The sequence below is a fragment of the Macrotis lagotis genome, chromosome X (genome assembly GCF_037893015.1).
Source record: "Macrotis lagotis isolate mMagLag1 chromosome X, bilby.v1.9.chrom.fasta, whole genome shotgun sequence".
NCBI lineage: Eukaryota > Metazoa > Chordata > Mammalia > Peramelemorphia > Peramelidae > Macrotis > Macrotis lagotis.
The window spans coordinates 585,877,844-585,891,848 of NC_133666.1; the positions used below are offsets into that span (position 1 = coordinate 585,877,844).

General features: G+C 40.0%; 1 protein-coding gene across 1 annotated transcript in view; it reads left to right on the forward strand.

Annotated features, from left to right (window-relative positions):
- Positions 1-8,986: 8,986 nt before the first annotated feature.
- The window catches only part of FAM83A (family with sequence similarity 83 member A), a 40,494-nt gene continuing 35,475 nt past the window's right edge, over positions 8,987-14,005 (forward strand). Inside the window, exon 1 of the mRNA XM_074201575.1 lies at positions 8,987-10,468. Within this exon, the coding sequence (XP_074057676.1) occupies positions 9,992-10,468 (477 nt within the window). The 5' untranslated portion in view covers positions 8,987-9,991. The remainder of the gene's footprint in view (positions 10,469-14,005) is intronic.

Consider the following 14,005-nt stretch of genomic DNA (forward strand, 5'->3'; position numbering starts at 1 on the left):
GGACAATTATACTGCATTGACTTCTTCATAAAGCTTTTATTAGAATTGTGAAATTACATAAATCAACATTAGATAGAAGGATGAGGCAGCTAAGTGGTGCAGTGGCTAGAGTCAGGGAGATTCATCTTCATTCTTATGTTTGCCTCAGTTTTCTCATCTGTAAAATGAACCGAAGAGGAAAATGACAAGTCATTCTAATATCTTTGCCAAGAAAACCCCAAATGGAATCATAAAGAGTCAGACATGACTGAACAACAACATGAAGGATGGGGACTTAACTTGTGATTTTACTGACAAAGAAATCTCCCTCTACAAATGTGGGTTGACAGCTTCTCAGCAATTCATCTTCTTAGAATGTTACCTAGAATGCTGAGAGATATACCTAGGATCACATTGCTAGTATGTGTCTGAGGTTGGATTTGAATTAAGGTTGTCCTGGCTTTGGGGCCAGCTTTCTTCTCTGTCTCAACTATAGTATGCCATCTCTCCTTTAATGTAGGTAGAATACTATATAAACTATAATAATAATAATATATAAATATTAAAAAACCATACATTATCATAGATAGGAATTTGACTTCAAAGTCAGGAAGATGAATTCAAATCTCACACCTACCACATACTAGCCATGAATCTCTGGGCACAGTGCACCTGATAAGTCTGTAAGATTTTAAGTTTCAGAGAGAGGGTCAAACTATTTTAGTTAAAGATGTTTCACTTTTGGAGTTTCTTACACAGATGAAATCACAGATTGGGTAAAGCGTGCATAGTGTGTATGTGTGTGTGAATGTCATCTACTCTGAAAGGAAGGCTTTAGATATATGGAAAGGAATTGAATCCAAAGGGATGTAAGTGGGCACAGAAAATTACTTGAACAAAATCATTAAGGCAAGAGTAATTAGGGTATGTTGGGGGGGACAGTTAGGAGTGTGGGGTGGGGAATAATAGAGGAGAATGTTGGAGGTTGCCTCCCACAGGCCTAGGGGGAACACTCCTCTCCCATATTAGCTCCTGACATTCCATCCTCTCTCCTGACACTTTGCCCTGAAGACTTCCCCACCCTACAGTTCCTGAATCTGTGGGAACTTGCACAGAATACTAAATGATGGCACTGTTTTTTTTTTTTCAGACTTAACGTTCTGCAATACTTTCAAAAGGGTCTCTCAAGGGATTGTGAAACCCTAAATTTCAGGTAATTCGTCTCACAGTTCAGGGAGATTAAACTATGAGATGAAAGAAAAGACTTAGTGTAATTAATGTAACACCATAGCAGAGTCAACAGACAACTCCACATATATAGTCCTGAGTGCCAAATTTGGGAGTGGGGGAGACCCTTCTGTCTTCGCTGCTTTTATTTCCTCCCTGACCTATGGAGTAGCCAGCATTACCACAATCAGGATGGCAGAACAGTTGATTAGTGGAGTAAGAAGACTGTGGCTGCCAATATTGCTAATGAAGGCATCAACCTTTTATCTTCCTCATCTGTGCTTCTAAAAATCCATGTTTTCCATCAATGTATAGCTTAAATCCCACTTCCTATAGGAGGGTTTTTCTGTCTCCTTAGTTATTATTGTAATGTGGTAAAAACTAGTGAGCTGTTCCCCATCTGATTTCAGTCCAAGCATTCATGTGGAAACTTTCAGGGAGCCAGTTTTCGTCCATTATGAGTTGGGGTGGTTCCTATATGATAATGAAAAGGCTTCTAATTGGTTGTGGAGCTGTGGTCAGAAACTATTAAAGACACAAAAGAGGCAATTTACTCATCTCTCATTGTCCTTTGAAGAACTGACAGAGCAGGACTATGAAGATGAACAGGTCATATGGAGGGTACCCTTCCTCCTATATCGTCACTTGAGGACATGACTACTCCTATTTCTTCTTTCTTCCTCCTCCTCTTCTTTCATCATCATCATCATCTTCTTCTTTCTCCTCCTCCTCCTCCTCCTCCTCCTCCTATCTTCCGTTTTCTAGTACAGGTGTAAATTATTGAGTTCAGAAGATATAGAGATGCCTTACAGGGTTAGACTAGTGGCCAGGTGTGATAGAAATAGCCACAAATTTCAGGAGGTGAATGAGCAGCCATTTTAAAATGGACGTGCCTGGGCAGTGATCTAATGAACACAATAAAGTCCAGAAAAATGTCAGTCTTCAGCTAAGTGGCCTACTATAGGAGCAACTAACCTGGTGTCAATGTGGCAGTCAAGTAACCACCCTGACCTAGTCCCACAACAGACTAACTCATCTGGCTGAGATACTAAACCCTACAAAGAGCAAACCCAGTTGAGTCTCCTATCCAGTGGAGAGGCTGTACCCTGTGGAGTCAGCCCGGCTGAGCAGTAGAGCATTATCTATCATGAAAGCCATTCTCCATATGGAATTTCACGAAGACTACATAAAGGAAGAAAAGGACCTATGGGGTCAGAAGTCAGGAAGTAACCCTTTGCCTATGTATTCTCTATATATATTCCTCACTATTATATTTTGAATTTTAATCCAATCTCCCCAGGGACACAATACATCACCACCATCACATCTGGAGGAATATTTTGTATCAATCATTCTTACTATACCTTCTCAATAAATCTCTTTTCTAAAAGTTATTACAGTCTAGTTGACTAATTGGTAATAAGGAACACACCAATGGGGGTTCATGAATACATATACATACATACATGCAAACATATACATATAAATTACTACCAATGAGAGTTGGGAATAATGAGGGGAGTTGAACCCAGGAGTATCATTACATTTGTGTTCTTTGTTTCTTGAAATCACTTCGTCTACATAATGGAGTTGATCTGAGAACCCTCTGATTTTTTTTGGAACTAGTGGACCACTTATGAAGCTGGACATATACTTTGTGCTCCTTGATGAGATGACACAACTCTTCAATCAGTGGTTCCTGTGATTGGGGTATGTACATGAATGACCACTGAGATTAGAAGAGTTTGCCCTCTGTTGTTTTTAAGAATTTCTAAGGAGAAATAGTTCTCTTCTTTTTCTCTTCATTGGACTCTATGATCTCCCCCAAGTACACTACATGTAGATGACAGCAGGAAGATGCACTAGCCTTTTCTGTTTCTTCCTTGAGTATAGTTCTGTGACCAGAGATCATCAACTCTGTAAACTATATTTTACCCTTAACAATGAGTCTCAATTGACCATTAGGAGATTTCTGTAACAGGACTGCTCTTCATGGGAGGAAGAAATACTACCAGTGATTCACGGTAGTGTTTCACAGAGTCATAGAATTGGGAGGGATTTTAGCTACTCTCTAATCTAACAATCCATCTCTAATAAAAAGGAATCTTCATTACCTCTGCCTCAAGAATAGACATCCTGTATTTACTTGAAGACCTCTAAGGAAAGGGAACCTGTTGCCTCTTCAATAACTCCTTCCACTTTTGGACAGTTCTAATTGAGAGAAAATTTTTCTGATATCAAGCCTATATTTGACTCTTAGTGACTTCCACCCATTGCTCATCCTTTTGTTCACTGGGACCAAACAAAACAAGTATAATCTCTTATGACATCCCTTCAAATACTTGAGCACAATTATCCTACTTCTCCTCCTCCCCCCTCACTGAATCTTCTCTTTTCTAGGCTAAGCATTATCTTCATATGTTATAGACTCAAAGCCCTGCACCATCCTAGTTTTCCTCCTATGGGCAGTTTGCAAATTATTAAGGAGCCTTTTTTAAAAATTCCTTTTTATAAATTTTGAGTTCCCTTTCTCCTCTCCAACCTTTCCCTATTCCATATCCATGACTATTTTATACATATATGTGTGTGTGTGTGTGTGTGTGTGTGTGTGTGTGTGTAAAACATGTTTCCATATTTGAAATGCTGCCAAAAAAAGGCAAAAAAAATAAAGTGTAAAAATATTCCTTAAACTTCAGAGTTCATCAGTTCTCTCTCTGGAGGTGGATAGCATGTTTTTTTTCCATAAATCCTCTGGAATAGTCTTAGATTATTGTATTGATAAGAGTAGCTGTCTTTAACAGTTGATTAAATTACAATGTTGCTGTTACTGTGTACAGTGTTCTGCTTTTGCTCATTTTACTTTGCATCAATTCATATGTCTCCCCAGATTTTTCTGAAATGTCCTCTTCATAATTTCTTGCAAACACAGTAGTATTTGATCACAATGATATACCACAGCTTTTTCAGCATTTTCCAATTGATGAACATCCCCTCAATTTCTAATTCTTTGTATTAATGTCTTCCTTAATTCATGGTGCTCTAAACTAAGTATCATATTCTAGGTGAGGTCTGTTGAGGGGAAAGTGCTATGGGAGTGTATTATTACCTCCCTATTTCCAGGAGCTTTGATTCTATTAATGCAGCCCAAGATTGCATTAGTTTTTTTTGGTTGCCACATCACTTTGTTGACTCATATTGAATTGACAGTGCACAAAAATTAAAAGTTGTTTTTCATATAACTTGCTTTCTATCCGCACCTCTCCCATCTTATATTTGTGAAAATTTTTTTTATACCGAAGTACAAGATTTTTTTTTTTAGGTTTTTGCAAGGCAAACGGGGTTAAGTGGCTTGCCCAAGGCCACACAGCTAGGTAATTATTGTCTGAGACCGGATTTGAACCCAGGTACTCCTGACTCCAGGGCTGGTGCTCTATCCAATGCACCACCTAGCCGCCCCCCAAAGTACAAGATTTTACATTTATTCCTCTTGGATTCCTCTTGAATTCCTATTAGATTCAATGCAGTACTCTAGTCTGTCAAGATTCTTTTGGATCCTTAATAATCTTCCACAATGTCACTTTAATATAAAAATATTAAACAACATAAAGCCACAAACCATGCCTTGACTAACCAGGAAATTTGAACCTTATGACTTTCTTGGCAGGTTCACCAAAGTGAAAGCAAAATATTTTGGCAGTCTCACAAAGGACCTTTATTTTTTGAAGATAGGATTTTATATATATATATATATATATATATATATATATATATATGTATATATGTATATATGTATATATGTATGTATATATATACACACACACACACAAAACTATGAGAATTTTTATGTTTATATTTTTCATGAACACCTTTGAGTTCTTTGGTATTCTAAATGTTTCCTGTGGCAGAAGAAATTGTTGGCTGTACAATTATTGATATTTATAATGTACATTACGTTTGTAGGTATAGATAATACATTTTATTAGGGTGTGTACCCAAGAAATTTTTTTTAAGGTTTAGCTTTTATTGAATAATCAGAAACAATGTTATTTTTATTCATCAAACTAAAGAAATAGAAAGCTAAGGGTTGTTTTTTTTGGCAAGGCAATGGAGTTAAGTGACTTGCCCAAGGTCACACAGTTGGGTAATTATTAAGTGTCTGAGCTTTGATTTGAACTCAGGGCCTTCTGACTCCAGGGCTGCTGCTCTATTCATTGTGCCACCTAACTTCCCTCAAAAGTTAAGTTTTAAAAAAATTTTAACACCTAAAAATACTAACAAAAAATAAGACATAAAATATCAAATATTTTGACACACTATGGTTTTCCTAGGTGCCCCTGGCATTCCCTGTAAAACATACTTAAGATTTGATACCTTTTTCTACAAGGGACCAGATATAGTTCACTTTTGTATTAGATCTTGTCTTGGCATGAGCCATCATTAAGCTTTTTTGGAGTTCCCACTCTGAAGTGGGGGCAATGATCCACTTCCTTTGGTGGATCTGGTACAAAACTAGTCCTCTTGGAGTTCCTTGTGGGAGTTTCTTGGTCTATGAGTGACATTTGTGTTTTGTTTTTGTGTACATGTTGACTTGAAGTAGAGTGTAAATTCCTAGAGGGCAGAGATTGTTTCACTGGTTTTTGTTTATGTTTTTGTTTTTGCATTCCTAGTACCTAGCATAATATCAAGTATACATCAGCTGATAAACTTTTATTAAATGTCTACTATGTGCCTGTTACTATGCTAGGTGCTCAGGCTAAGAAGAGAAAATAAATGTGTCCTTGCCCTCAAAGAGCTTACCTTCTATTGTGGGAAACATGTACACAAATATGTATAACATATATATTAGAGAGTAGAATACTAGAACCCACATTTATCTTTGATATTTAATGTCTTTCCTTTGGTAGTTTCATTCACTTCCATGCATGCTTTACCTTTAAGGAAAAATACCAAATCTATTAACTCCACCAACAGCCTTTCCCAAATTTCTAACAGCTTACTGAATATTCCCATGTTAGCATTTCAATTTCAACATATCCAATCCAAAACAGAATTCCTTAGCTATTCTCCAAAATCTTCCCTTTTCCCAATTTATGTTTTATGTGTTGACAGTGTCACAATTCTCTCAAGCTACTTGGGCTCATGATTCAAGAAATCTTTGAGTTTTTCACTCATCTTTCATAACTATCTAAGCAGTCCTATTGACTCTTTCAGGTGATGCATCTTGCATCTGTTCCTTCCTCTTGATCAGGTCTTCCTGTGGTCATTGACTCCAAAGTAGATCTTGCAATCTATCCCCTTTCCAATACATTCTTCCCACCCATAGACTCATCCTAATGCACCACATTGATCTCATTACTTCTCTACTCAAAGAACTTTAGTGACTCCTGATTGCATATAAAATATAAACTCCTGTTTAAAGATATCTACAATCTGTTTCCATCTACTCTTCTAACCTGATCTCATAGTGCTGTTCCTCATATACACTATGTTCTGGTCAAAACAGATTCTTTCCCCCTCGATCTTATTCTGCCTTCTTGTCATTCAGTCATGTATGACTGATTCCATTTTGCGTTTTCTTGGCCAAAGATATTGAAGTGGTTTGCCATTTCCTTCAACTCATTTTACAGGTGAGGAAATTGAGGCAAACAGAACTAAGTGACTGCCCAGGGTCACACAACTAATGTTTTAGGCCTGATTTGTATTCATGAACATGTCTCCCTGACTTCAAGCCCAGCACTCTAGCCATCATACCATCTAGCATCCCCATTTTGCCATCTACCATTACTTTGTTAATGTGGTTCTCCTATGCCTAGATATATTTTTATGGTCATCTCACTGTCCTTTGTATTGATATTACTCTTTCCTATTATGCTATTTGTGCATATAGTTTTCCTCTCTAGTAGAATGTAAGCTACAGGAGGGTAGGGTTTGTATTGACTCAACAAATGAATTTCTAAGTTGGCTGATATTATAAACCTAGCACATTATAGTTGACTGGGAATGAGGGAGAGGTTAGATTTCTGTACGGTAGAACCCAGGTGATTTTCCCTTTCTCTCTGCATCCTGTGTTGTGTTATTGAGGGAATATGATATTCTAGGCTATGCTGAGAACTTTCAGAGGTATTTGGCACATTGAATATAAAAAGGTTGAGTGATGATTTTATATTACAAGATCAACAAATGCATCTGACACCTTCTGAGCTTTTCCTTTTCCCTTAGTCATTCTTATGTCACAGGTCATTGGGAAATGTGACATTTCTATGGGGCACTTAACCTCACAACAGGCACCAAGCTGTTGAATCCTCTGTGCCTGAACTATTTCCAAGATGCTTAGGGGTGTGTACATATTGTGGGGGGAGATTTCCCTCCAGAGTCAGCTCTAGGCTGTTCTGCTTCTCCCTACTTTAATGTATTGGACAGCATCAGTTGTATCATGTTTGTGTTTTCTTCCATAGTGATGTGTTTTGCAGAGAATTTATATTTTATACAAGCATACTTCATCTAATGTAATTCTTTGTTTTGACAGAAACATGGTAATATCTGAAACAACATTAAAGGGGGGCAATTATAAGAATGCTAAAAATGAGAGGTTTATTTAGAGGCAGCTAGGTGGTACCCTGGCAGGGAAGCTAGGTGGTGCAGTGGATAGAGCACTCACTGGTCTTGGGAGTCAGGATGGGAATTTGAATTCAGCCTCAGACACTTGCCACTTACACTTATTAGTTGTGTGGTCTTGGACAAATCCCTTAACCCTGACTGCCCCACATCCAGGGCAATTTCCAGTCATCTTGATCCATATCTGGCCACTGGACCCAGATGAGTCTGGAGAAGAAAGTGAGGCTGGTGACTTAGCACAGCTCCCCTCACTCAAATCTACTTCATGAGCTTGTCATGGCATCACCTTCCTTGATGGCGCAGTCTTCAAGAATGAAGGACAAACATCAGATGGAACCCTCCCACAGAGTGCTGGAGTCATAAAGACCCAAGTTCAAATCTGGACTTAGACACTGACTCTTGGCAAGTCACTTCATCCCTTTTCAGTTTCCTCATCTGTAAAATGGGCTGGAGAAGGAAATAGCAAAACACTCCAGTATCTTTGCCTAAAAAAAAAAAAAATCACCAAAACCCCCCAAAAAACCAAATAGAGTCAACAAATAATCAGACATGGCTGAAAACTTAACAAAACATATCAATGTCAGTTATAAACTATAATAGGGGATTGATGGGAAATAGACCAAGCTAGCCAATCTTCTCCAGCAAAACTAAGCCAATTGGAACAGGAAAGGCTATAGCTCCAGAAATTTTGTCTAGTCCAATTCCAATATGGAGAATGAGGATATTTTATTCCCCTCCCTTCTCTTCTTTGGTCTAGATATCCTGGCCTTCTGTTTTTGACACATGATACTGTTTCCCACTTCTGTACCTTTGGATCAGCTGTCCCCATCCTTGCTCTTACCTCTGTCTCAAAGAATTCCTTACTTTCTTCAAGATGCAATTGAGTAGCCCCTTTCTTCTAAAGTCTTCCCTGATCCCCCAGCTGCTTGCATTCACCGTAACTACCTTGTGATTATCATATATTTGTTCTGTACTGATTTATTCTGAATATATTTATTTACAGAGGTGGGTGTCCCAAAACTCCTGGTTCAGTTTTAAGCTTTAACAAGGTTTACTGGCTTAAGTCTGCACCAAGACTTTTGGGATACCCTGTGTATACAAGTTTTCTTCCTCTCTTCCTTCCCCCTTTAAAAATATACACATATACAAACACACACATATGTATACATACATACATACATACATATATATATATATATATATATATATATATTCCTTAAGAGTAGGGATTGTTTTTTATTATTTTTATCTTTGTTTCAATGACACTGATCCCAGTCCTTGGCACCGGATCCCAGTCCTTGGCACATAATGGATGCTTAAGGCTTGTTGATCGATTTGTCTATGAGTCTGATTTCCTTATTAGGGTGTAAGCAAGAGCAAGGATGAAGCTTTAACATTATACCTTCCCCTGAACATTAGAATCTGGGAAGCAGAAAGCCTCTTAGAGATGAGCCAGTCCAAACCCAGGTGAGAAAACAGAGACTTTATCCAAGGCCACACCTAGTAAACTGGCAAAGTTAGGATTTGAACCATGGATTCCAACTACAAATCCAGTGTCCTTTCCATTCTGTGGGTTGCCTCCCAGGGCTCTCAACATAAGGGGCACTTAATAACATCTACTGACTGTCTAGTGAATCAGGGTCATTCAGGGGTCCATTAAAACTTTGACAGTTGGTCTCTGGCCTTAGAGATCTTCAGGTATATTGTTCAACAGAGTTTGAAAATAGGACTTTCAGCAACTTTGGAGGAATGATGGGAAGAGAGGAAATCATTTCATTACCAAGTCAGGGAAATTTAGATTCACCCATTTTGCCCGTTGGGTAGGGTGTATGCCCTTTTTTGCTGATAAGTCCCTTGGCTCTGGAGCTCTGTTTGAATCTATTGCTAAATTCACTTCCTGGAGCTGTGGGTGAGCGGTTTGGGTGTCAGTACACTCACCTCCAAGCCTGGGTGCTTGTTTGCTCCAAAGCGCGTGTGCGTGCGCACACACACACACACACACAAACACTCTCTTTTTCAGCCCCTCCTTTTCTTCCTTTTCTCCTGCCTGGTCCTGCCTGGTCCCCTGAGGGAGCTCCAGAACTCTTTGCATGGCACCAGGTTGGAGAGCTTCAGTCTTCTTTATCAAATCTACAGCCTTTTCCAGAAAAGTCTCCTCTGGGTTAGAAGAATGCACAGGTCAAGACCTCTGGGCAAGATCAAAAAACGCCTTCAAGAGGTCAAGAACCAATGGAGCCGACTGCCCAAAGCTGATTTCAGTCACAATGAAAGTGCCAGGCTGGCCATGGATGCCCTTCTGGATGGGGGCCCGGAGGCTTACCAGGATACTTTGAGCAAAGAAGGGGAAGTGGACTTCCTGTCCTCTGGGGAAGCTCAATATGTTCAGGAAAATGCCAAGGAGCCCTATTATGTCAAGGAACCCCCTCTGGAGGGAGAACTGGTTAAGGGCAATGACACGGGCTCTCTCCAGTCTGGTACCTATTTTCCAATGTTGTCCGAGGGCAGTGAGCCAGCCCTGCTGCAGAGCTGGAGGGAGAACGAGAAACCTTACCTGAAGGACAAGTCCACCGCCACCGTGTACTTCCAGACAGACAAGCACAACAACATCAGGGATCTCATCCGCCGCTGCATCAGCAAGACCAGTCAGGTAGAGGGGTGAGGTCTGGGTCTCCTTGGCCCAAGAAGGGCAGACCATTGTTTGTTCTGGAATATGTGTCTGGATGGGAAGGGGGGGATGCAGGGACAGGTAAGGAGTTGGGGCTTAGAACAGGGGTCTGGGGACACACCACAATGAACCTTGCTGATCCCTGTGGTCTCAGCTTGGTCTCTTGAATGTGGCTTCTCATGATAGGGAGCTCCTTGAGGGCAGGATCTGTTTCATTTTCATTTTATTTTTTTAACCTCCTGGGCCAGTCACATTTGTTTAACTGATCTTGATTATCCCAGGGGCCTCCTTTTGCTTAGTGGAGCAGCAGGAAAAGAATCTCTCTACAAACATCAACTCAAGTCCATGTGGTACTTTTGATGCTGATAAACTACATACTTTATAACATTTGGACCTTCACCATAGCCCTGTGAGCATACTCCACTAAAGACTGGAAGGGACTTTGGAAGTAAAGTAGCCCAGGTGGCCCTAAGTGCTGGGGGAAGTGACTTGCCCAAGGTCATGCAGAGAGTGACAGAGGCAGGAGGTTAACCCAGTTTCTCTGATCCCAAATCCAATGTTCTTTTCATTGTACACCAGGAAGCCAAGGCTCTCTGATTTATACTTCATGGAATTTGAAACTGGGGAGGACCTTAGAGATCATTATCACAAATCCCCCATTTTACAGATGAGGAAACTAAGTCCCAGAGAAGTTAAAGTCATATACCTAGCAAGTTGCAGAACCTGCACTTAAACCCAGGACAACACTCTAGAGACTCAGATTAGAAAAATTATCAACAATTATATCACCTTCAACTGAGCCAGCCCACAGCCTGCTGGGCTATGGTAAACAGAAAGCGGGTTCAAATCTCGACTCTGTCACAGACTGGCTGGGTGACCCTGAGCAATTCACTTAACTTCCCTGGTCCTGAGTTTCCCTATCTGTAGACTGGAGAGATTAATGATAGCACCTGCTTCCCAGCCCTGTTGTGAGAATCAACTGAGATAATATTAAAGTGTCTTGCAAATCCTAAAGTGCTATATAAAACCTGTTATTATTCAAATTTGAACAAGTCACTTTACTTTCCTAGTCTCAGTTTCCTTCAAAATAAGGATAATAATATTTGTAATATTTCTAATATCTTAAAGGGTCCTTATGAGGATGAAGAGACAATTAAAAGTCCTTTGTTCAACTTACAGAAACATTAGCTCTTATTTTCATATATAGGTGAGCAAGTGTGCAATCACATATACACATACAAATAAACACATATGTACTATACATATACATATGCAGGGCCCTTTGAAGACCAAAAAGACTACTACTCTGATGACTGAATTTCAGGCATCACGTCACGGGGTGGGGGAAATGACTGGAGAAAATAGTCATCACTCTCAAATCGCAGGACACTGGCTGGGGCCAGTTGGGCACCTTTCCCAGTGTCCCAGCCCTACCCATGGAGACAGTGAAGTCAAAGACTATAAGCTCCTTGAGGGCAGAGACCATCTTTTGTCTCTTTTTATATCCCCAGAGTAAGCTTAGCACAGGGTCTGACAGATACATGGTAGGAGTTTAATAAAGGTTTACTGATGGTTGTCCTACCACATAAATCTATATTGAATATGATTCTGGAGAGAGTGCAAAGAACAATCGTTTCCCTGTGCATGTCCATTCATGAAATATATTTGTCCTCAGGGAAGATGGGTCAGTCTGCATCTCTTCTTTGCCTTTCCCTCTTCTCTTTGTCCTTTATCTCAGCTAAAATTGGTATGCAAATTGATTTTAGAGCTGGAAGGAGCCTTAGAAATCATCTGGTCTGACACCCCCCCCCCCCATTTTAAATGATTGAATGCAGGAAAAGGACATGCTACTTTTATCTTAGACCTTAATTTTTTAAATTTTTTTATTTTTTAATTTTTCTCTTCAATTACATGCATCAGTATTCATCTTTTAGCAAATCTTAGAGTTCCACATTTTTCTATCACTCTCTCTTCTGCCCCCCATTCCCCAGTGGCAGCAACCAATCTGATATAGGTTTACACAGCTTGTTGCAAATTGGTTTCATTGCTGAGGTCAGTCTCAGATCTGAGCTCTCAGGGCAAATATTTGAAATGCTAAGATCCTTCAGTTTCCTCATCTGTAAAATAGGGTTAATACTGATAATAGCTGAGTCGGATGGTTGCTGCAAGCTTAAATGAGATCAAGACAGGCTTTGCAAACCTTGAAGTGCTATGTAAAAGTCAAGTTATTGGAAAAGTTGGCTTAGTGGATCTGGGTGGGACAGGGTAATGGAGGGTGGCTCTTTGGCTTGTCAAGTCATCACCATTTATCCTGACTGTGTTTTCTGTTTCTGTGACCACTTTATTTAGTACTGACAGATGAGCACATAAAGAATGATGCCCTTGGGAGAATTGGATCTGGGAGGCAAGAGTCTGACTCGAGCTTTGACCTCTGACTCCATCACTAACTTTCTTGTATGACCTCAACCTAGTGCTTTAATCCTTCTGGGACTCAGTTTCCTCATCTGTAAAATGTGGACTAAAACTCTTGTGGCATTGTGGGTGGTGATGAGAGATGTACCTTTGGGAGATCCAGGCTCAGTAAGAGGATTTAGCCAGCGGGATTTGGAGGCCGAGAACTTGGCTTAGAATACTGACTCTGCTAATTAATAATCTCACTTGAAGGCTTGCCGGTCATTTTACAGAGACACAATTTGATGGCAACCCCTGTCAAAATTCCAGGCAAGGCCATCTTTTCAGGGAGCTTTCCTACAAGCCCCCAACCTTCAAATCCTAATCTCTTCCTCCATCTACTGTACTCAGCCTGTATCTTGTTTGTGCCTATCTATATAAATGTATTAAGCCTCTATGGTAGGGATGATTTTTGTTCTAATCTCCAGCTTTTTGTTTAGTCATTTTCAGTCATGCCCAGCTCTTCATGACCCTATTGGGGTTTTCTTGACAAAGGCACTGGAGTGATTTGGAACCCATTTTACATATAAGGAAACCAAGGCAAACCCAGTTAAACAACTTGCCCAGGGTCTAAGGTTTGATTTGAATTCTGTAAGATGTGCCAGGCCTGGCAATCTATTTACCATGGTGTCACTTAACTACCTCATCCCCAGCTCTTAGTTTTTGATAAGTGCTTATTGATCCATTATTACAGTATTATTATCCCCATTTTACAGATGAGAAAACAGGTTCCTAGAAATTAAATAGCTTGCCTGCAGAGGGTGCACAGCTAATATCTCAGAATTTGAACCCATGCTTTCCTTACTCTACTACACTACCCTAGACAAGTCTCTTTAAATTATCTAGGTGTTAGTCTCTTGGTCTGTAGGATGAAAAGATTAGAGTAGAAGAGTTTCTGTTCTGGCCTATCACTGGTTGACTTCCGTTCTGTGAATCAGGGGCAGACAAGAAGGGCTAGGAACAAGGTGACTTTATCAATGCAAGGAACTTCCAGGGGAGGAAATTCCCTTTACCAATATACCTTCTCTGTAACTCACAACCTTAGAGAACTGCCTAGATCACCTGCTC